The 25,599-nt window shown below is 44.5% G+C and overlaps 1 protein-coding gene across 1 annotated transcript; it reads left to right on the forward strand.

The window, feature by feature from the left end:
* The first annotated feature begins 2,556 nt into the window (after positions 1-2,556).
* On the forward strand, positions 2,557-24,135 carry LOC109938108 (phosphatidylinositol 3,4,5-trisphosphate 5-phosphatase 1-like). The gene is made up of 9 exons (XM_048604131.1): positions 2,557-2,839; positions 6,545-6,632; positions 17,588-17,668; positions 18,542-18,619; positions 18,919-19,042; positions 19,592-19,698; positions 21,522-21,624; positions 22,884-23,080; positions 24,097-24,135. The coding sequence occupies exons 1-9, from the start codon at positions 2,790-2,792 to the stop codon at positions 24,133-24,135; spliced, it is 867 nt and encodes a 288-aa protein (XP_048460088.1). The 5' UTR covers positions 2,557-2,789.
* The last annotated feature ends 1,464 nt before the right edge of the window (positions 24,136-25,599 follow it).

The following is a 25,599-nucleotide window of genomic DNA, read 5'->3' on the forward strand; positions in this document are numbered from 1 at the left end:
GCCTTCCTGCTCCTATGATGCTGCTTGGCATGCTGTGTTCATCCAGCTCTACACTGTGTTATCTCTGTAGTTATCCTCATTACTCTCTGACAAAGGAAAATGAGGCTTTATTTGGGTCTCTTACTTTAGAATATTGCCCAGGCCTGCAGTATACGTCAGACAGAATTGGTTTATCTGTGGAAGACTCCAGCGCTAAGAGCCCGCTGACATTAACTGACCAATGTTGACATGCATGGGGCCAGGTCTGTAGGAGCTTTACCTGATTAGTTTGAAGTCAGCTGGCTGAGGGTCACTGGGCTGTGATGGGAGGGGTGTAGCATTTTGGACTCTGTGTGAGATTCAGAGTGCCCAGAGTCAGGGACCGTATCTCTGTCTCTGTCATGGGAGGGGTTCTGAACTCAGTGTCAACCCTGGTCCCCCATGCAGCCCCCCACCACACCCACCTCCACTATGCACATGAAGCTCACATCCAGCTACCACTGATGCACCAGAAGCAACTTCAATTTGTTGCCTAGATTGGAACTCCTGTGACTGTGTTAGTCACCTTTTTATTTTACTGTTGGGCATTAATTACAAGAAATTGATCCTGATGCCTGCTCCCTTGATATTTTACAGGTGCTGCCAATGTTGTTGACTCCACTGCAAGGATTCGCAATGATGCCAGCAGGTCCCTGGTCACTGAGATACTCGCCCGGCGCCTTGAACAAGTGGACGCTGCCATCTTGGCACAGTAACTGAGCACACATCAGACACGGGTTGGGGTGGGGTGGGGGTGGGTGTAGTTCTAACAATCCTGGGGTATGGCGTGGGGCTTGGAAGGGGCCAGACTCCTGTACATTTCAACCCTTCTCAATTTATGGCCACCCCTGTGAGTCACTCCCACCACATCCAGTTCTCCACTTACCCCTCCAGCCACCCTCCACCTCCCACAATGCTTTACTACCAATCCTAGCTCTCTGTCTCTCTGCACCCACCTCTCTCTCTCTCTCTCTGTCTCTCTTTCTGCCCCCCCCTCTCTCTCTCTCTCTGTCTGCCCCTGTCTCTCTCTCTGCACCTCCCCTCTCTCTCTGCCCCTCTGTGTCTCTCTCGTTGCTCCCCCGTCTGTCTCTCTTTCTGTCTGCCCCTGTCTCTCTCTCTCTCTCTCTCTGTCTGCTCCCCGCATTTCTCTCTCTTTCTGCTTAACTGTGTCTCTCACTCCCTCTCTTAACATCTTGTGTTTTGACCCACAGACCATTGTATGACACCCTTTACAGGAAAAAATGAAACACATTTGGCTTTGTTTGTGAGGTTCTTCATGGGTTAGATTATCAATCATCATTCACAGGAGAGCCTCTCACTGGGAGAGATAGCAAAACATTTTGAACTGTGACTGAGGCCCTAGGTCTATCTGTCTCAGCTACCAACACCATTCAATTTGACATCTTCTTTCAAGGCACTCACCCTCCATTGGCTCAGTCAGTGGATAAGAGGAGAAATGGGCAAACTGCACCACAAGCTTCACAAGGTGGTTCCCTCAATCTGTTTCCAAAGAGATGCGTACTTTTCACGGCCGCCCTGACATTCCAATCATCCCCTCCGACTGGGAATGCGCGCAAAAAGGACCTCACCAGGTTTGGTGCCACCAGACCTGGCCACATCGAATCATACTGTATGGAATATGCCCTTCAGTCCATCAAGCCTGCACTGCCGAAGATACACTACCACCTACACCAGGCCCATTTCCTGCGCTCCAAGAACTCATCCAAGTACTTTTTTAAAGGTTGTGAGGTTTCCTGTCTCAACTGCCCTCCCAGACCCCTTTGGGTGAGGAACGCATTCCCTCAAAACCCCTCAAACTCTTGTCTTCCACTTTCAAATGATGCCCCCTTGTTATTGACCCTTCAACCAAGGGGACCAGCTGCTTCCTATCCACCCTGTCTATGCCCCCCCATCATTGTATCTCTATCAGGATTCACCACCCCCTTCATCCTTGTTCACTCCAAAGAAAACAATCTGAACTTATTCAGCCTCTTCGTAGCTAAACCGCACCATCCCAGGCAACAGCTTGGTGAGTGACCTCTGCAACCCCTCCAGAGCTATCACATCCTTCCTATAATGTGGTGACCAGAACTGCACACAGTACTCCAGCTGTGGCCTAACCAAAGTCCTGTACAGTTCCAACATAACCTCCCTGCTCTTATAAACTATGCCACGAGTGATAAAGGCAAGTGTCCTGAATGCCTTCTTAACTACCCCAGTAACTGGTCCTGCCTTCTTCAGGGATCTGTGGACAAGAATCCCAAAATCCCTATGTTCCTTTGAGCTTCCTAGTTTCCTGCCATTCATTTGATTATTCTCTTGTCTTGTTCCTTCTTCCAAAGTGCATCACCTTACAGTTATCAGGGTTATCTGACCAATCTGTTTATATCCTCACTGTCAACCACCTGGCTAATCTTCGTGTGATTCACAAAGTTACTCTTCATTCCCCTGCCCCCCTTATTCTCATCTAAATTGTTTATGAATATTTCAAGAAATAAGGTACCTAGCACTGATCCCTGTGGTACACCACTGCAGCTCAGGCTTCAGTCACACTAACATCTACCTTGAGGTCACTGGTTAATGGCTGGATAAAGGGGACCCATTGGAGAAAGGCTATTTTTTACCCAATAGTATCAGTGTATGGGCACTGGACCAACTGATTGTTTCTCTTTAATTGCAGGGCTCCACAAGGTTTTTATAAGGCCCTCTGTGACTATGTTGAGCAGGATGTGCTTAAGGATGCTGAACACATAAATTCCTCATCAGTGGACATGTTGCAGCTGCGGCTCTTGCTCAGTTTACTCACCAAAGGCCTCAGCAGGTAGGCCCCGCGTCCTGTACAGGCAGTCCCACTCAACAAGATCTGAACCTTATTAACCTTGCCCATACCTTTTTATAAATTCTGCAACCCTCTCAAAGATCTGCAGATTTCTCTGTGACATTTGTTGTATATTTTCACCATCTGCATTCTCATCAAAACTAACTCACATTGACCTATTTTTCTAAGCAACCTGTTCAGAGATGTTATTAGATGCCTCTGGAGCAGGTGGGATGTGAACACGGACTTCCTGCTCCAGTGGTAGGGACATTACCGTGGTGCCACAAGAGATCCCCTTTCTATTTGTTGAGTGAATAGAATAGTTCCAGTTAGCAATAAAAAGAATATCATATGATCAGATACTCAGTAAGTTTGATACAAAGTAAAGCTCTCTCTACACTGTCACACTATCAGTCCCAAGTCATTTACAGGATGAATTAGACACAGAGTAAAACTTCTGCAACATTGTCCCATTAAACACTCCCAGGATGGGGACAACAGACTTCGGCCACATTGCTGATTGTCGGAAAAACCCATCTGGTTCACTAAAGTCCTTTAGGGAAGGCAACTGCTATCCTTACCTGGTCTGGCCTACATGTGACTCCAGACCCACAGCAATGTGGTTGACTCTGAACTGCCCTCTGGGCAATTAGGGATGGGCAATAAATGCTGGCGATGCCCTCATCCTGTGAATGACCAAAAAAAAGTCCCATCAAATGCTTTCAAGTCAAGTACATGTACAACATTGGTTAAATGCAAATAGTCAACGATTTAATCAACTACAAAATCCAAGTAACGTCAACTAATCGCAGTGCCAGAAAAGCATCTCCCCACCAGGTCCTGCTTTCTTAAATCTGGAGATGGCCAGTCTAGGGGACGACAAAGGACATACTTCAAATGCACCTCTAAGGCCATCCTTGACTGGGTTTTTTTACAAACTGTTCACAATAGCAATAACTGTCCGTCAAGCTGCAACATGTTTCAAGTTCAAAAGCCTTCATGATGAGGTAGATTGGTCACGGAGAGGACAGAAAATGAGGCAAATTCTGCTCTCTGTGTCCCAGCACCTTGTGAGATGTGCTGTCCCAAAAGCTAATAGGTCCACGGTCAGGCAAACGGTCTGCTTGGTTGCATGCAGACCCATGGCAGAAACTGTCAACCCTGAATAAAGTCTTCCTCAAATTGAGGGACGGCTGAGATGCAAAGTGAAATTCCTTCTGTTGTTCTGTGAAACATTCCCAGGACAAGTACAAACTGCACTAAATATATTCTCGTGTTGCATTTCCCATCGAACACTTCCAGCTTGGGAACGACACAGATTAAATACAAAGTAAAACTGTCTCTAAATACTTTGAGGTGATGAGTAGCATGATTTAGATATATTGCAAATCTCCATCTAAACTGGTAAATCGAATGCTCCGAGAGCAGTCACAGTACATAGCAGATACAGAGTAAAGCTCTCTCTGCACTCTCCCTTCAAACAATTATAGGAGAGGTTATACAGAGTAAAATTATATTCATAACATATTTCCATATGTTTCATATAATTCTTGCTTCCAATTGCTCACTCCAAAAATAAATCTGAATTCCAAGCTTTGATGATGCTGGTAAATTTCTGCCCTATCTGGATGAAATATTTCAGGTGGTGAGACTCTTCACTGTGCTGGATTCCCTTTTACACGCACTCCTATTGCAAATCAAGTCACCAGCATTTGTGGTTCATGAAGCATTTTCTTCAACTTTTTGGCATCTGACCTTTGACTTAGCTGCAGTGAGCTTTGAATACTCATTGCTGTGTAGTTATCATAAGGTCATTTCTTGTTCTTTCTCACCCCAGCTGCACATTTCCAAGTTGTTCACACTGTTTGGCTGTCACCTGCAACGGACATCAGGAGCACTTGCCAGTTCACTGAATCAGAGCGATTTGTCGGTGCCCTTTAGAACGCTCTTCCTGTTCAGTCACTCTGTGCCAGCCGTCTTGACAGCTTGTGGATTGGGGCACTGCTGTTTCTTTGCCAGCCATGTGGGCACCAATGCCCCAAGTTCAATTCCTGTGTGTAGTGGTCAGAACTGGCAGTGGTCCTTATAGGTCGGAGTAAGGGGGAACCCAAGAGAAATTGAGTGGCTCAGTGATCAAATGTGTGTTTTAAAAACCTGTTGATTGTATCAAAGGCAGGGAAGACAGAGGTCCAGGGTTCCCTCATTTTGAGACCTTGGGAAAGACTGAGTTGGAGCAGGTATGTCATCACCCTCAAAAACAAAGTTGCTGGAAAAGCTCAGCAGGTCTGGCAGCACGTGTGAAGTAAAAAACAGAGTTAACGTTTCAGGTCCGGTGACCCTTCTTCAGTTGTCTATTTCTGTTCTGAGGAAGGGTCACCGCACCCGAAACATTAACTCTGTTTTTTTCCTTCACAAATGCTGCCAGACCTGCCGAGCTTTTCCAGCAATTTTGTTTTTGTTCCTGATTTACAGCATCCGCAGTTCTTTCGGTTTCTATGTAATCACCCTCGGTGTTTTCTTTAACCAGTGAAAGTGTAATGAGAAGGAAGACTGTGTAGGATGGTCAGATTTAGGACAGTGTATTAGGAGTTTTCAGGAGACCAATGTTCAAAGTAAAATTGATAAAGGAGGGAATTATCCAGGAAAATTATCCTAGGAGGAATGGATTGAAAGATAAAGGTGAAAATGGTTAAGTGTTAGCTGCCAGACGCTTTCCCTTGTACACTGTAAGGCAAAGGTTAGGAGAGGTTGTCTAGATATTGGAGAAGGATTTGCATCTTGGACAAAATCTGGTCCAGTTACTGTGGTGAAAGCAAGCATAGAGAATGAAAGAAGGAATGAAGCATGTTGATAATAAATGTAAGATACAGGCGCAGAGCAAGCCATTCACAAAAATCGCATGAAAGGAACCACTTCAGAGACTAATATCTGTCCACAGCAAGATACAGGTTCAGTGACAGAAGGAAAAGGTTAGGGAGAGTGAAAAAAATATTGAGGGCTGCACTGAACTGAGTGTGTCTTAACTTGTCCCCATCTCCAGTCTTGTGATTAGTTGTCCTTCTGCTTTGCTTTCTGTAAAATTTGATTATTTTTGCTTCATCCTCTTTAGGACCGAAAGGGTTTCACAAATACCAGTTTGCAATTTGGGGTCAGTTTGTTGTCCCTTCCCTTAATTATATATATTTGTTTGCACTTTGGGGTTTTAATCCCTTCTTATTTACTGCACTGAAGGAGATGACTCTCACTGGAGCCAGGCTTCCCCAAATGAAAACCATCCTCTTGTAGATCAGGCCTCGTACAGTGTCCAGTGTTCCCGGCACGTGTGAATGGGCACTTTGTCCTGATTCAGGAACCTGACTGGCTTTGGAGAATCAATTGAATTGCTTCGACTTCACTTCTAGCTGAGATCAGTAACTCCACTCGACATAAAGCTTGTATTATAGAGCTCTGTGGAGTACTTTTTACCGATAGCAGCACTGTGACTGTGAATGAAATAGTGTTTGACGTTCACATTCCTGGACACTGCACTCATGGGGCTGGGCTTGTCTGCACATCCCTCTCATGTTCTTCACTGCTGTGTGACTGCAGACAATTTTTTTTCCCTTCTGTTTGCTTTTGGCTTACCTGAAGAGTTGAAGGAAATTTGTCTCACACTGTATGTACTGCCTGCTGTGAACCATTATCTCATTACTTATGTTTGCATTTCAGCGAGCTAATCCAGACAATGTCTGCACTGGAGACATCTCAGAGTCTGCTTGACAACCAGCCAGCCCCTGGAGGGAGCGTGCAGAATCAGGTACCAGTGCAATGTACACACTTCATGGGGTTTGCTAAACAATGGTGTTGAGTTCAATGCCAACCAGATTTTGAAAGCGTTAGAGAATGGGGCTCACTGATGTCACAAAATAGATGTTGGAGCTGGCCGTTCAGCCCTTTAAGAATGCTTCTCTGTTCAATAACTCAATGGCTGTTATTTGACTTCAGTTTCGCAGGTTTCAGGCCAGTGTTATTTTAAATCCCTGGGTTAATTTAATGGTTGCTCGCCCCCTCTTTCCACAGGATTAAAGTATTGACTGGTCACCTACAGTGTAGCCTCTGGCTTGCAGCTAAGAGGTGAGCAAGGGGTTACAGGAGCCCATCATGGTTGGGAGGTAGGGTGACAGAGACCAGGCTGGGGAGAAGGTGAATTCCACTGGAAGAGGCTACAGGAAAGCTGTTGCTCCTTCTCCCTACAGGCACAGAGAGACACTGGTGTAGTGGCGGCAATGTCACTGAACAGAGGGCCAAATTAATAATCCAAGGGCAAGATCCTATTACAACAGCTGGCAGAATGTGAACTCAATGAATAAGTCGTGTGTAAAAATCTAGTCTCCGTTTCATTGTCACCATTCCCATCATTGCTTGTCTACCTGATTTCAGTAACAGCCTTAAGGGAAGGAAATTTGCCGTTCTTAGCTGGTTTGGCGTGTCTGAGACTAAGACAAAGAAATGTGGTTGACTCTTAGCTGTCCTCGGAAGTTGTCTAGTGGCCCATTCAGTCAGGGCAGCTAGGACTGGCAATAAGTGCAGGCCTTGCAATGGGGAAAGGACATCCAAAGGAAGTGGCCTCTTTCTCAAACTGGAGGAGTTCTGTCCTTCATAAGGTTTTGATGTCTGAGCTTCTGGAAGCTGTCTTAGCCTCATTTGAGATCCTAATAAAGTAATAAAGCTCTGGTTTATGTAAACATTGTGTACTTTCTGTAGGTCCTTTGACCTATTCTGCAAAGTTGGAATGATGGGAATAGGTTAATGTTCTAATGGATAAGTAACTTGCCTATTACTACTTGACCACCAAACAGCGAGGGTTAAAATCTGCCCAATATTTTAATGCAGAGCAATCACACGGACTGGTTGAAATAGGGGCTCGTAATGTAAGGTTTATCTTTTGACAACACCAAAAGGCTGATATGCTTATAGTGCGTTCTGATGTAGTTGACCATAACAGTTAGACGCATTGAAACAAAAATTTAACAAGTGGATCTTTTAGCCCTTTGCTGGAAGAAAGCATGTGCAGAGACACCTGAAAAGGAGAATCCCCATCTGCATCATGTTCTTCCCCTGCCTGTAGGATATATTTTGGGAATGTTTCTTGTTTTGTGTCTGCAGAAAGGAAAATCTTGTCAAAACACAGTGCATAGGCCCAAGTGGGTTGCATGTGCATCACATGTCACATGCTTTACACTTCCACACTCTTTTTGTTCCACTTCTCTGGTTATGGTAACACCGCAAGCCAATCATTTTGAGGCAAACACCTAGCCATGTTTAATTTGTCGCAAACACTGAAACCTGTACTCCCCACTGAGTTCAACTGCATAGAAATAGCAAGAGTTAAAATGCCCTTAGGCCTTCGTTTCAGCTGGAATCTGAGACGATTTGATATCAGACACAGCAACAAACGTGCCTCATGTTTCATAACTGCTGGGTAGGTGTTGTTTGATCTGTTTCTTGATCAATTTCAATGGGGAGATCGAAGGGCTTTTCTTTTACAATCTGTTCTAATTTATTTCTCAGAACATTTTTGCATCCCGTATGTTGAGGCAATGCATCGCGCGTCTCCCACAAAAAGAAAGACTTGCATTTCTGCAGCATTTTTCATGACCACGCAAGTCCCGAAGCATTTTGTAGCTATTTGAGGTCCTTTTTTGAAGTGTAAGTCATTGTTGCAATGTGGGCCCATCCTGTCAGATGACCGATGGAGTGATGCCAGTGCCAGAGCAGGTACAGAATGCCACACAGTGAAGTCACTTCACCTGATTTTGCTGAGCCAAAGTGCCAATTGACTCCCAATGATGGCATATGCTGAGTACGTCCACCTGGTCCCAGCCGTGGACATTCATGTGCACAGCCCACTGGTCCAGCTGGTAGTGCCACCAGCCTGGAAAGACCCCTTCCCTAATTCCAACAAGGTACAAAGTATCACCCCTTTTCATCTACTGTGTACTCGCTAGTTTATAGTGTAATTATACTTCAGAGTGATTCAACATTAACCTATCACTTTGAGATATTTGGATGATTTAATAAGGTACCACAAATAAAAACAAGCATTTTTTTCCAGTGAAATTGGGTCGTCTTGTTATTTGTAGACAGGTTGGATTCCACCTGCAGTTGATGGAAAACAGGAAATGTTTTTCTTCGAAGATGCTTTTTTGTGAGGCAGGTGTTTCTGTTCATTCAACCAGAGTTCGTAAAGCCGACACATCATGGGACAGATTAAGTGCACCTCCTGAGATGTTTTCTGGGGCATGCCAGGGCTTGTCAACTGCACAACATCACACATTGGCATTCAAACCCATCCTTAACCCACAACACTTGCTGTTGTTTCCAACTACTGTCTTGTCAACTGGAGAATTTTTGATAGATCAGTCCCACACCTCCATCTCAACTTCACACCATATCCCTCATTCCTCACCTTTTTTTTGAAATTCTTACTCTAATCCCATGAATGAATTGGTGGCCAGGCCAAAATTTATGGCCCATCCCAAACTGCTCATAAACAATGTGGGGATCAAGCTATTTTCTCCACAACTGAGTGGTTTTCCAGGATATTTCTTGCAATAGATCAGAGTTGACCACATTATCATGGGTCTGGAGGTGTGTATACACCAGACTGGATGAGGATGGCAAATCTCCACCCCTAATTAATGTTCGTGAACATGGTGGGATTCATTACCATGCAGAAATGATCACCTCAGTCATGCTCAGACTTGTGTTTTATTCTCATTTATAGATTAATTTAATCAAAAGAATAAAACTTCCTCAGCTGGTTGGATTTGAACTTGTCTCTGGTTGACAAATCCTTAACAGTACAATTTAAAGCTACTTGCCCACCTTTCTTGTTAAATCTTTTAAACCCAGTAATTAACCCACTCACCTTATCCCTCAATTTCTTCTCATTGGTTTTTGAACATCTTTACCCTGTGTGCTTTAGTGTCACTGCCCAGTATAAAGTCCGATGTCAGTTATCATTGAGCTAAAATGATGCATTGGATTTTCCTCTTTATTACTAATTTCCTTATTTGTAACTTATACAGAATAAACCAACAATTTCCTCTGCTGCTTTAAGCCATTTTTTCCCATTACTAGAACAATCTACAACCTCTTGCCCTGGCATATCCCCCGCCCACCCCCCTCACCTACTACCATCAAGCCAGGGGATCAACCCTGGTTCAATGGAGAGTGCAGGAAGGTATGCCAGGAGTAGCACCGGGCATACCTGAAATTGAGGTGTCCACCTGGTGAAACGACCAAACAGGACTACTTGCGTGCCAAACAGCATAAGCAGCAAGTGATAGACAGTTGAGCAATTCCACAATCAACAATTCAGATCTGAGCTCTGCAGTCCTGCCACATTCAGTTATGTATTATGCTGGACATTAACCAAATTCACTTGAGGACGATTCTCCGCACTTACCCTCATCCTCAAGAAGTGGGAAGCCCAAAACATCATTGCAAAAGATAAAGCTGAAGCATTTGCAACAGTCTTCAGCCGGAAGTGCCAAGTGGATGATTCATCTTGGCCTTTGACAATATCCCCAACATCATAGATACTGCTCATCAGTCAATTCGATTCACTCTTTGTGATGTGACGAAATGGTTGGAGACACTGGATACTGCAACGGCTATGGGTCCTGACAACATTCCAGGAATACTACTGAAGATTTGTGCTCCAGAGCTTGCCACTCTCCTAGCCAAGCTCTTCCAGTACAGCTACAACACTGGCATCTACCTGACAATGTGGAAAATTACCCAGGGTATGTCCTGTACACAAAAATCAGGACAAATCCACCTTGGCCAATTACTGCCCTGTCCGTCTACTCTTGATCATCAGTAAAGTGATGGAAGCTGTTATCAATAGTACTATCATCAGCACTTGCTCAGCAATAACCTGCTTAGTGACGCCCAGTTTGGGTTCCACCAGGGCCACTCAGCTCCTGATCTCATTACAGCCTTGGTTCAAACATGGACAAAATAACTGGTTGTAGCTGTTGGAGGCCAGTCGTCTCAACTCCAGGATATCTCTGCAGGAGTTCCTCCAGGCTAGTGTCCTAGGCCTAACCAGCTTCAGCTGCTTCATCAATGACCTGCCTTCCATCATAAGGACAGAGGTGGGGATGTGCAATCATCAGCAATGTTCAGCACCAATCATGATCTCTCAGAAACTGAAGCTTCCATGTCCAAATGTAGAAAGACCTGGACAATGTCAAGGCTTGGGCTGATAAGTGGCAAGTGACATTCATGCATCTTATTGGAGATGGTCAATTTAACCTCACCACTTGACATTCAATGGTATTACCATTGCTGTATTCTCTGATACCAACATCCTGGGGTTATCATTGACCAGAAACTGAAGTGAACTAGCTAAATAAATATAGCAGGTACAAGAGCAGTTCAGAGACCTAAGAATATGGTGGTAACATACCTCCTGAGTTCTCAAAGCCTGTCCACCATCTACAAGGCATAATTCAGGAGTGTGATGGAATGCTCCCCACTTGTCTACATTGGTGCAGCCCCAACAACACTCAAGAAGCTTGACACCATCCAGGACAAAGCAGCCGGCTTGATTGGTACCATGTTCAGAAACATTCACTCCTTCCACCACTGCACTCAGCATACCATCTACAAGATGCATTGCAGAAATTCAAAATGCTCCATGGACAGTACCTTCCAAACCCATGACTATTTGAATCTAGAAGGGCAAGGGGAGTACCACCATGGGAACACCACCACTTACAAGTTCCCCTCCAAGCTACTCACCATCCTAATTTGGAAATATATCACTATTCCTTCACTGTTGCTGTGTCAAAATCTTGGAATTTCCCCCCCTCACAATTGCATTGTGGGTCTACCTGCACCAAATGGATTGCAGTGGTTCAAGCTCGCCATCACTTCCTCAACGGCATGTCGGGATCAGCAATAAATATTGGCCCACCCAGCTACATCCCATCAATTGAATAAAACTGTTTACTCTGACTACCTGCTCCTCAATCACTTTGAATGAAAAATCTTCAAATCCTTCCAAAACCTCATCTGCTCTACCTCTGCAATCCCCTGTTTCTTAGAATCCTGTGCATCCATTTTGCTATTTGTGGCAGAACTTTGAGCTGTCTAATTGGCTGTACTGTCTGGTAATCTAGGTCCTTCGACCTCTCCCTCTCCCTCCCCCCTCTCCCTCCCCCCCTCCTCCCCTTCCCCCTCTCCCCTCTCTCTCTTCTCTCTCTGTCTTCTCTCTCCTCTCCCTCCATCTCTCTTCTCTCTCTGTCCCCATTTCTAGAAGCCTTGTAACAATCCACCTTATTAACCAGGCTTTCCATCCCCTGTGCTAACTCTCTATCATTGGTTCAGCAGGTTTTGTTTTCAATCCTGTGATTTATCAGGTTATTGCTTTCCACAGTACTGTACCTTTTGGACATTAGTGTTGACATTTTTCACTTATCACCATGAACAGTTTGCCTGGATCTGTTTTATTAATCCCCTTCAGAATTTTTCCACTCACGTCAACTCAAGGTTACAAAGGTTTTTACAAAGTGGGGAAATTCAGTGACCTTAAGCTTTCCTCAAAGGTTAGTTCCTGTCCACATGTTTCACTTTATGATAGAAATTATGTGAAGCTCCTTTCAGCACTTCCTGCTGTGGCTGTAGCTTCAAATAAAACTCTCTTTTTTTCAAATAAGCATTAATCTCTTGTTTTGATCTTGCTGCAGCTTAGCAGTGAAGGGTTTGTATCTCATGTTTCTTTGCTGCTCAGCAAACAATGGCATGAACTTCAGTAAAAATAACTCTGGGGGAAGTCACGACCACAACGAAAGATTGTTTTGCAGTCTCAGCAGGGATGTTTTGTCCTTCTTACTGTAATATCCAGTAAGACTCTCAAAAAAACTAGGAAGGATTTCTCTTCAAGTATTATCACTCCTGAGGCCAGTCACCTTTTGGTTGCTGACTGTCCCTGCTTAGTCTTTTTTTACAGTGAATTTGCTGTGAATTTTTAATATACAGGACAGTGTACCCTGACCTTTCCGCCAACCCCACTCTACCTCCAACCCCTGGTCCGCTTTCTTTAAAAGGCCCTAGGTGGCTAAGGAACATGTCACGACCCACACCAAGCCTTTCCAGCTGAGAGCAACCAACCCATTGTGGATCTAAAGTGCTGGAGTTTGCTGGTCTGTAGGGTTGAGTTTAACACTGGGAAGTCCAGTTCCCAACTCGCCAGCATAGCAAGGTAGCTGTGGGACGGTTATAGTTGGATTGTACAACAGGGAAAAGAGGTGTTTGAGAATTGCCAAGAAAGGCCTGCATTTGTTTAGCACCTTTCACAAGTATGGAACATCCCAATACACCTGGTAAAATACCTTTGTTTTAAGTGTGTCTATGGTAAGAAATGCTCAACTGAATTGCTCACAGCAAGATCCAAGAAACTGCGGACCATCTGTTCTAGGTGATATTGGCAGTGGGATGAAAATTGAGCAGGACCCTGCCATCCTGAAAGGAAGTATTTTTGTGGGATTTCTTTTTTGAGGTGGCACGCAAGACCTCATCCGAAGGACAGCCCCGCTGACTGTGCAATACTTGGTCAGTGCTGTACTGGGGTGGTCAGCCAGGATTTCACGCTGAAGCATTTGCAACGAGACTGGGAGCCCAGGTCTTTCTGATTCAGAACCAGGCATGCTACCCACTGACTCACAGCTAACGCTTAGAAAGAGCGACTGCCAAGGACTGTGAGCAAAGAAGTGCCAGACAACGGCCTACTTTTCAGCATTATTTTGGCTGCATCTCTCTCCCCTTCTCCTCTTTTGCTTAGCTTACATGTCAGCAGGAAGCAGGCTTCAGTGTCAGTGTGAATCTTTCTTGACGATTGCCACCAATTGGCTGTTGTGAGCCAATCAGGTGACTTCGGTTCTCTTGAGAACCTTTTATCAGCCCTTTTTTGTGTATGTTACACGTCACTCTTGCTGGGCGGATTGCCAAAAAAGTTTCCCTGGACATGCTGCTGGCATTATGAACATGCAGTTCCACCTGTAATGAGTCTGCAGAGCAACCTGTCTGGGAACCTAATGTCACTGTGTCACAGAGCATCAAACAGTCCCGTCTGCTGCTGTGTAACACAGTGCCTCTGCAGTGAGAGTTTGCATCTTCCAGCTTCCTCCTTTGCATTTCTTTTATTGTGCTGACTCATGACTGGGTTACTTACTGGGAGTTTCCAACCTGAATTGACACACCATGGTTGACAGGGGGCCCCATCTTCTCCCTGGTGGTTAACCTTTCCCTCCCCGTGCCCCTCCTCACCACCCAACTCCCCAGTCTCACAATTAACCCAGGTTAGGGTCTGCCTGACTGATCCCAGTGAGTACAATCAAGCCACTTTCACTTACTAGCCTCCCGCTGGCCCTGGCTACCTGCAGCCCCAGATTTGGCCACCGCTTCTGGTGGCGCTGCTGGGCCTGAAGATCTGTGGCCGTCTGGTGGGTGACTGGGTCTTGGCCTGACTGCCTGATGAATGTGAAATACAATCGGGGCTTCTGAGACTGACGCACTAAGGTAGCTGACTTTCAGCTCACTGCATGGGTACAGTGCCAATCAGCAAAATCACCACCAGCCACCCTGGTATGATGCTTCTATGAAGCGTCACTGCACGATTATTATCTATAAAAGAGAGGCCAGTACACTGCCCAATATACCTTTTATTTTGAATAAGTAGTCAATTAGTGGTAAAGAACATGAGTATTGCTGAAAAAAGGCACATTTTGTCAAAGCTTTTCCTCTTGCACTCATCAGGACATTTCACAAGAATGCTAATTAAAGGGAAAAAACAGCATATAGCAAAGAGTGCAGATTGGTTGGAAAGTGACTGTAGTAGAATAATTGTCATGGAGAATGCAACTATTAATTGACAAATAACAGCCAGGCTTTATTTATTTTTGTTTACCAGGCAGGTTGACCCTGACTGAGATTCCCCTACGAAATGAGCCAGCGGATGACTCTTGCCTATTTTGTTTTGCTGTAACAGGGACAGTGCATCGACATATTCTTTCTGTTTACAAAGAACAGGGCTCTGCAACAAGTATACACAAGTGCACCACACTGCAAGTTTGACTGACAATTCTAGAGTAATTGACAACATATTTTCTTGCAAATTCAGGATTATCCAGCAAATGTTGTCCAGTTGCAGAATCATATCCAATGTCAGTTAGTTTGGTTTTGCAAGAACGGACTGGTTAGATAAAACCAGTACTCTGCTTGTGAACAGCTGAAGAGACATGCTGTTTGATACATTCCACCAGTCTCTCAGACATATGTCCTTCATAACTGGTATCACACAGGCATTGAAAATCATATACCACATTAATTATTTGTGTGAGAGACAGAACATCATTGTGGCTGGGCAGTAACAAGCCAGATATCCTTCCTCAGATAAGGCTAACAAAATTGCACATAATACTCCTGATGTGGTCTCACTAAGGCCCTGTACAATTGCAGCAAGACACCCCTGCTCCTGTACTCAAACCCTCTCGCTATGATAGCCAACATAATATTTGCCATCTTCGCCACCTGCTGCTCCTGCAATGCTCACTTTCTGCATCTGGTGTACAAGAATACCAAGGTCTCATTGTACCTCCACCTTTTCCCAATCTATCACCATTCAGATAAGAATCTGTCTTCCTGTTTTTGCTACTAAAATGGATAAGCTCACATTTATCCATGTTATATTTCATCTGCCATGGATTTGCCCCCTCACTCATCTTGTCCAACACACCCTGGAAAGGAGAGCTGAATTCCAGAGGTGAGGTGAGAGTGACTGCCCTTGATATCGAGGCAGCATTTAGACCATAAGATATAGGAGCAGAATTAGGCCATTTAGCCCATTGAATCCGCTCCACAGTTCAATCATGGCTCATATGTTTTTCAGGCCCAATCTCCAGCCTTCTCCCCATAACTTTCATCTCTTTAATCATCGAGAATCTATCTTACCTCTCTCTTAAATTCACTCAATGATTTGGCCTCTACAGCCTTCTGTAGCAATGAGTTCCACAGATTCGCCACCCTCTGGTTGAAGAAATTCGTCCTCATCTTCATTCTAAAGGGTCATCCCCTCACTCTGGGGCTGTGCCCTTGGTGCCAAGTCTCTCGTACTAGTGGACACATCTTCTCCACATCCACTCTATCCACGCCTCTCCGTATTCTGTACTTTTCAATGAGATCCCCCCATATCTTTCTAAACTCCATCAAGTACAAACCCTGAGTCCTCAACCACTCGTTATGTGACAAGCTCTTCATTCCCAGGATCATTCTTGTGAACCTCCTCTGGATTTTCCAAGTTCGGCACATCCTTCATTAGATATTGGGTGCAAGACTACTCAAATATTCCAAATGCTGCCAAGTGAGGCATTGGGAAGCCCTGGAAAAACAAATCAGTGGGACAAGGGCAAAATCTCTCCACACCAGTGAGCGTCTATCCTAGCACAGAGTGATTGCTGGAGATCAGTCATCTCTGCAGTAGTTCTTCAGGGCAGTGTCCTAGGCCCAACCATCTTCAGCTGCTTCATCAATGACCTTCCTTCCCTTTCCTACGATGGGAAGTGGGGATGTTCACTGATGATTGCACAATGTTCAGCACCAGTCATGACTCCCCAGATACATTGGTGTGACCATTGCTGAATCTCCTAATATCAATATCCTGGGGATTACTATTGACAAGAAACTGAACTGGACCAGCATATAAATACTGTGACTTTAACTGCAAATCAGAGGCTATAAATTCTGTGGCAAGGAACTCAGCTCCTGTCTCCCTGAAGCCTCTTCATAGTCTACCAGGTACAAGTCAGGAGTGTGATGAAATATTCTCCAGTGGACGCAGCCCCAACAATACACAAAAAACTAGACACCGTCAAGGGCAAAGAACCCCATTCACCACTTTGAATATTTATTCTCTCCACCACTGATACACTGTAGCAGCAGTGTGCACTATCTACAAGATGCACTGCAGCAACTGATAAAGGCTCCCTTGACAGTACTTTCCAAACCCGTGACCTCTACTAGCAAGAAGAATAAGGGCAGCAGATACATGGGAGCATCACTGCCTCCAAGTTTCCCTCTGAGCCACACAATATCCTGACATGGAACATTATCAGAGATAGTAGGAACTGCAGATGCTGGAGAATCCGAGACAACAAGGTACAGAGCTGGATGAACACAGCAGGCCAAGCAGCATCATAAGAGCAGAAAGGCTTGCTTTTTTCACTGTTGCTGTATTAAAAACTTGAATCTTCCTGCATAACAATACAGTAGGTGTCTCTACACCTCATGGACTGAAGCAATTCAAGGCAGCAGCTCACCATTAACTGTCTGAGGGTTTTAGGGAATGGCAATAAACGTTGGCCTAGCTGGTGATACTTACATCAATTGAAACGGTAAAAAAATAATGTGAAGAATAACAAAGAGGTTAGCTCTCTGTTCACTGTATGTTATTTCCGAAATCTCTGGAGATTAGCTATTTGTTCACAGAAGTTGATTTTCATTAGAATCTTACCTCTCCACTCACTGAGGATTATTGCATGATCACTGAAAATTACCTCCTCATTCAGTGGGGACTAACTGTCCATGAGGCTCATGCTCACACATTAAATGAAAATAAAACCAGATGTTGCTATCAATTGAGTTGATATGTCCACATGGGAAGGAAAGCAGCATCGATTCACCTTTAATTGTGTTTGTTTCCAGATTGCTTCTGATGGGAGTGTCGGAAGATTGCTCTCAACAGCTGAAGAACTGAGCAGAATGCTCTCAACCATTGAGAACCAGGTATCTAGATATTTGCAAACTCGCACCAGAGTTAATGTGGGAGATTGACTTCAAATACAGCAATTCATGTTGTCCTGCTTCGGGTCACTCATTAGGATTGACAATCTCCATGAGTGTGCACTATTCTGATGTGTATCTGAAAACCTGTTCCATGACCCCTTGTATACAGATCATAAAGGGTCTTGGTTTTTTTTGATCCCTGGTCTGTATTAAGCTCTCTGCTCTCAGTTAAGTCAATAGCGGGAGAGATACATATCTATCTCGAGGGATTCTGTCTTACATGAGTCTTAGCCTATCGCACACTCTTTCTTAACATTGAACCTGCTCATTACAGTTCCACATGAAATCAAAATTACTTAATTAAATACTTAACCAGTGTTTCATTACCTGAGCATAACTCGGGGCAACTCCACACATACTTGCCCCAAGGTCACTAGCTTTAGATGGTCACTTATTACACCATGCAGTGTGACACTGAGCTACACAATTCGGGAGCCCTGCATCAGTAACCTTCTCCTGTCCTGACTTAGTCTGCTTCCATTGCAGGGGTCAGACGAGGTGTTACAAATTTTTATTTTCAGATTTTAAACACTGATTTCAAAATCTCCAAAGGGCACAAACCTGTCTTTTCCAAATTATTAGTCAGAGCAGCTGAATTACTAAACCAATAATATAACAATTGTCCTGCAACACATATTCTCACAGTGCATGAGCAATAGGGATCAGGATGTGAGGGAGTACAAGCTCCGTGGATTATAAGCCTCATAAGAGTTATCACCTTAGGACAGGGGATAAAATTGGCAAGTGAAGAAACGGGTGGGATCATGCTGATATACTGTCAGTCCAATTCTTTCCCTAATTTACATTGCACAGGTGAAAGATTTCGAGCCAGAGTCTCCGGACACAGATGCTGAAGGTCAACACTCTGAAATTGCACCTGTAACCTTTGAGGTAGGTACTTTTTGCACTCCAGTGTTTTCTAGTCACAGTCTCCAAGACAAATGTTGTTGCTTAGAATCAAAAAAGTTTACAAAGGCATTTTCCTCATGCCTTGAATCAGGTTGTCTTTTAGAATCTCTATTGTCACCGAACCCCCACCTTTCCAAAACAAAATCACCTGCCCCTAAACCGTTCTGCCCTTTGAAATGACCAATTATCATCCTTAAACGCCATTTTCTGTTCAAACAGCAGCTCCTTAGTTTGAGCTAAAGAAGATCAGATTTACTCGTAAGGATTCCTTTAAATTGCAGGTGAAATTGGATAGTTTTGGAATCTTCATGAAACTCCATTTGAAGGTGGACATAGAACATGGGAAGTTAATTGTGAAGAAATCAAAGGATGGGCCAGAAGACAAATTTTACAGTCACAACAGAAGTAAGATTTCTGATCAATTTTCTGCTGAATGTCCTGGCTACACTGCATTATCTGTGTGGTATTATTACTTAAATATTGATGCAAAAAGCTTATAAAGGGATTTATGGTTTGGCATTGCATTCAATGGTCTTCTAAACATGCCAAGTGATGCCTCTCACATCTGTATGGTTATGAATGGCTTTTAGCTCTGCTGGGTATCTGTGTTCTTATTGGTGCTATTTAGCTGTCTTAAGGATGTTGCAACTAATGGCTGCCCTTTGGCTATCTCTATGACCACTGATACCTAATTGCTGTTTCAAGGGAATCCATGTGTTTACTGCAGTTATCCTGAGTTATATTTTTACTAATTTTCTGAGAACAGAAATTTTGTGTCTTGTTTCCAATGATGTGGCACTAGGATCTGAGAGATGTACCAAGTTCTTTGGATCTGGGACTCTGTATCCTGTGGCTGACCACTGGCTGTTACCAGAACTGCAAATGCTCAAAGTGACTCATAAAGAAAGTGGTTTCCGTGTAACTTCCTTCTCTCACTGGTACTACTTGTCTCAGTTTTGCAGTTAATCAAATCACACAAGTTCCCGAACAAATTGGTGATCATGATCGATTCCGAGATGAAGAAAACACAACGGAAGGAGTACGTTTTCACTGACTCCAAGGTTTGTCACACGGATCTTTGTTCTCAAAGTCAATGATCCAATCACTTACCTCACTTCTTTTTCTCACTGTGGTGATTTTTGTTTTAAACAGAAGTCTCAGGGTAGGCAAGTTCCTTTTCACTTACTCATCCTGAAATCAATCTTTCAATGAGTCTCACCACTTGCTCCCTTGACTGCATTCCCATTGAACTGCTGACTATTAACTTCCTTTCCCTGAATCCCGTGCTGGTTGAGATTGTAAACGGCTTCCTCTCTGCAAGTATTGTCCGTTTCCTTGTCAGAATCTTTGTCGCCATCCCCTTCTCAAAAACTTCATGCTCTCTCCTTGGAAACTTGCATCCATCTCCAATCCAACTTTCTTCTCCAAATTCCTTGAATGTGTTGTTGCTTCTCAAATCTCCTCTCATCTTTCTCATCTCTTCATATCTGAAACTGTCTCAATAGGCTTTCACCCCTGAAGCTCAAACCAATCCACTCACAGTCAAATGTGACTGAAACAGGGGGGAATAATATTTCCTCTCTTATAACACCTTTGCTGCAACTTCTGGCACACTTGCCTGTAGCATTTTCCTCAAGACCTCTTGTCCATTGTTCGGTTGAGTGAGATTATTTTTGCTTGATGTCACTTATACAATTGTGAGAGCATCTCAAGAAATGGTTTCTCTTTCTATCCTCACATTTCTGGCTTTGCTTCTACCTGCTCAGATTTTTTTTTCCCTGTCACCAACGTATGAGATATTCCATTCAGTTGAACAGTGGAAATACTGAAGCCATTGTCTTCAGCTCTTGTCGCAATTTCCTGACTCTGGACGACCCTTTCCTTGGTCACTGTCTCAGACTGAACTCTTGTTGTCCCATTTAAACAAAAACTAATTTCTGACACCAACTCTTCATTCACACAAAGGCCATCTTTGTAACATCAGGCATCACCACTCCTGCCTTATCCATCCTTTTGTCACCTCCAGACATGACCATTCCAGAGCAATCATTGGCTGACCTCCCTCATTCTCTGGTGCCTATTTCCCATCCCTCAATGGCCTGTTCAACCATCACTCCTGCATCTAAAATTGCAAATTCTCTACATCCTCCCCATCTGTCACCTCCTATATATCCTTTGTTGCCCTGTGTTCCTCTGACTATTCTCATCTATTCCTCCAAACAACCCCACAAAGCTAGCCATGCCTCTTAGCCATCCAGACCTCATGCTCTGGAATTATTTGCTTAAATTCTTCTGTCTCACTGCTTCCCTCACAGAGTTCCACCTTAAAATCCCCTTCAAAATTCACCTCCCCAGTCTTCGTGTGCTTTCATTTGTTTAATTACTCAGCCTGTAAGCTGCCTTGGGGCACTTATTCTTGTTTGAAGTCTGTTTTGGTTTGATTTTGTTGAGGGATAGATGCTGCTCAAGACATCTAACTGAGTTATATTCAGAGGAAAGCTCCTCTTGTCTACACTCCAATAGAGCCTGGAGGCATGTCCAACGGATGAGGAGCAAGGTGAACCAGAGGGTAACAATTGAGGAATAGGGGAAGTGCAGAATAAGAGGAGAGAAAACTGGATTGGGAAAGGCTAACAAAAGGGTGATGAGAGAACTGGGAGAGAGTGTACACCAGGATGGAGGAGGTGAATGAAGGTGTGAAATGTACCAGTTGCAAACTAGTAGTGATAGCAACATGAATCAAGATAAATAAATGTTATTTGCCTTTTTACTGGCAGTGTTATAGTGGTCCTTTTTGAGACTGCTATTTAGATCAGTATAGATTATCTAAAACCACGCTCAGCCTGTGGTGTTCTCATTCGAACTTCTGCCTCCTTATTTTCAGAAACGGGAAGGGTTCTGCCAACTGTTGCAGCTGATGAAGAATAAACATTCAGACTTCCCAGAACCCGACATGATCAACGTCTTCATTGGAACCTGGAACATGGGTAAGGGGTTTTGGTGGTGAGCACGCTAGAGAGTGAGAGGAATTATTTAGTATACGGTCCTAACAGTTACACACATATACCAACCTTGCTCTCTTATTCACTACAACATTTGCTCCACTATCTACTCTCCAATGTTAAACTCTTCCAGCCTCGTGTTACTTTGCCCCAGCATCCTTCTAACTCTCCTATATCATGTGTAACACATTCCAAATGCCTATTTTATTCAAAAGGGACATGTTAGACATTTATTTGTCTAAATTAAAATCTTCAGTGATCCATTTCGAGAGAACAATCAAATCACAAGGATGGGCTTGATTTTTGCCCCCAGCAGAGGTGGGCAGGTGCGTAAGTCTGTGCTAAAAAGCAGAATGCCAGTTTGCTGGTGCCAATAACCACCCATCCACCTCCCCTCCCCCCCCACACACAGACACACACACACAGACACACATACACACACACACACACACACACACACACAGACACACACAGACACACACATGCAGACACAGACACACACACACATACACACACACACACAAACACACAGACACACACACACAGACACACAGACACACACACATACACACACACACTCACATACACAGACAGACAGACAGACACACACACACACACATGCCATTTTCCTGGAGAGGGAATGGGAGTTGGCAGGGCCACCCACCCACAAGTGACTAATAGGGAATTCGATGGGTTATGAAAGCACCAGTCAGGCCAGGTGCTTGAGCCAGCCCCCTCCTGGGGCTAGCCCATGGTGACAGCTCACTGAGAGGAGAGGTCTGAGACCCGAGAATCCCAGAAAATATGTGGAAAGAAGATCCCTCAAAATAGAGCTCTGTTTCTTGTGCTGTCTTATCCAATAGCACCTTGATTTTGAGATTCACATCCATGTGTTCAAATTTCTCCAATAGCCTATTCCCTTTCCCATTTTTCTTTGTGAGCTCCTTCTCCCACAGTTCTTTGAAAACTCTACTTTTCTACATTGATTTTAATCGTTTCACCTTTGCCTTTCATCCACTGAGGCCCTCAGCTCTGAAATTGTCTCCCTAAACCTCTCCCCCTTACCATTTCTCTCTCTTCCTTTAAAAACTCTCCCAACTCCTTGACTGAACTTTTGGCTCCTGTCCTCATATTCGCTAACGTGACTTGGGGTCAAAATCTGTCCGATAACACCTCTGTGAATGACCTTTGCTCTGTGAAGGGCACTTTGTAAAGGCAAGTTGTTGTTGCTGTTGTTCGTCTAGGTAATGCCTCACCGCCAGCGGACATACGGTCGTGGTTCCTTTGCCGAGGCCAGGGGAAAACGCAGGATGACACAGCTGTGGACATCCCCCATGATATTTACATCATCGGCACACAGGAAGACACACAGGGAGAGAAGGAGTGGGTGGAGTTGATCAAATCCACATTAAAGGACATCACCTACATAAAGTTTAAACATGTAAGTACATTGAAGCCCTATCCTCCATGGCGAGAGACATCGGAAATGGAGTGGCTATTGAATAGAAGCTCAGAGTCAGAACAATTTATGGATGAGGGATTAATCCCAAACATGAAGCTGACAGGACTGCACTTCTCTAGCGTACCCATAATGGCTAGGCAGTAGGCCTAGTGATATTATCGCCGGACTGTTAATCCAGAGACCCAGATAATGTCCTGGGGACCCGGGTTTGAATCCCACCACGGCAGATGGTGGAATTTGAATTCAATAAATATTTGGAATTAAGAGTCTAATGATGACCATGAATCCATTCTCGATTGTTAGGAAAAACCCATCTGGTTCATGAATGTCCTTTAGGGAAGGAAACTGCCATCCTTACCTGGTTTGTCCTACATATGATTCCAGACCCACAGCAATGTGGTTGACTCTTAACTGCCCTCTGAGCAATTAGGGATGGGCAATAAATGCTCCCTCGCCAGCAATGCCCTCATCCCGTGAATGAATAAAGAAAAAAAAACTCAATGGTAAGATCTGATGGGGTGTTGTGTCACTAATAACAGCCTAATGATCAATGGTTCATCAAGGATTGATAACCTCTTGGTTCGATTATTTAACATTACAAGTTAGGAGGTAGACATTACAGCAAGCCGGCTGATCTGTGTGTGTGTGCAATTTAAAGTCCCACAGAGCACGCGGTGCCAGGCAGAGTTGCCACGTTGCATACGCACATCACATGGTGTCCTTAAAGGTGAACTCTCTCTTAAAGATGAAGTACATGTAGAGTACAGCAGAGGCGAATAGACCTGCTGTTGAGGATCAATTACTTTACACTCATCTCCAAATAATCTCACAAACCAGTGCTGTAATGGGTAAGGTAGTGCCAGCTGCAGGAATCCTTGACCTGGAAGACATTTGAACATGCTTTAAGGTTAGGGTTAGATATGAATTGGGTGGAGAAGGCTACTGCCTGACCTACTATGCTGGCTGGCAGAACTGACTGTGTTACTGTTTGTCAGGTAAAATGCTGGGATGCAAGCAAAAGATTAATGACATGAAAATAACATATCCAATATATAGGGTGATTCAGTAAGTCTCAATAGCAGTGCAGAGCACCATTGGATAGTAGGGTTAGGCTAACCTCATCATTCAGGGACAGACCACTTCTGGCCCGGTCACTGGGGATAAATGGGGAGTAAGGGATGAGCTGCATTAACATAGCGAAGGAGCGAATCAGAGCAAGAGTACCCTCAGGACAATTCCATGCATTAAAATGATCTGTGTCACTGAGAAACAGTTTGTTTATTCACCTTATGGATATCACCGGTTTCGTGCTACACAGTGACTCGGGACAGAATAAGTTAAAGGCCAGAAAAGGGAGAAATCAATCCAACCTGTATAAAGCCAGAAGGTCCACCAACAGCAGTTTCAACAACAGTGTTTCCGCCATCAGTACTCACTCCGTCATCAGTACCCACCACCATCAGTACTCACTCCACCATCAGTACCCACCACCATCAGTACTCACCACCATCAGTACTCACTCCACCATCAGTACTCACTCCACCATCAGTACCCATCACCATCAGTACCCACCACCATCAGTACTCACCACCATCAGTACTCACTCCACCATCAGTACCCACTCCACCATCAGTACTCACTCCACCATCAGTACTCACCACCATCAGTACCCACCAGCATCAGTACTCACCACCATCAGTACTCACTCCGTCATCAGTACCCACCACCATCAATACTCACTCCACCATCAGTACCCACCACCATCAGTACTCACCAGCATCAGTACTCACTCCACCATCAGTACTCACTCCACCATCAGTACCCACCACCATCAGTACCCACCACCATCAGTACTCACCACCATCAGTACTCACTCCACCATCAGTACTCACTCCACCATCAGTACCCACCACCATCAGTACCCACCAACATCAGTACTCACCACCATCAGTACCCACTCCACCATCAGTACCCACTCCACCATCAGTACTCACCACCATCAGTACTCAACACCATCAGTACCCACCAGCATCAGTACTCACCACCATGAGTACTGACCACCATCAGTACCCACCACCATCAGTACCCACCAGCATCAGTACCCACCACCATCAGTACTGACCACCATCAGTACCCACCACCATCAGTACCCACCAGAATCAGTACCCACCAGCATCAGTACCCACTCCACCATCAGTACTCACTCCACCATCAGTACTCATCACCATCAGTACTCACCACCATCAGTACCCACTACACCATCATTAGCCACTCCACCATCAGTACCCACCACCATCAGTGCCCACTCCACCATCAGTACCCACCACCATCAGTACCCACCACCATCAGTACGCACCACCATTAATACACACTCAACCATCAGTACCCACCACCATCAGTACCCACTCCACCATCAGTACCCACCACCATCAGTACTCACCACCATCAGCCCCCACTCCACCATCAGTACTCACTCCACCATCAGTACACACTCCACC

The sequence above is a fragment of the Rhincodon typus genome, chromosome 13 (genome assembly GCF_021869965.1).
Source record: "Rhincodon typus isolate 14 chromosome 13, sRhiTyp1.1, whole genome shotgun sequence".
NCBI lineage: Eukaryota > Metazoa > Chordata > Chondrichthyes > Orectolobiformes > Rhincodontidae > Rhincodon > Rhincodon typus.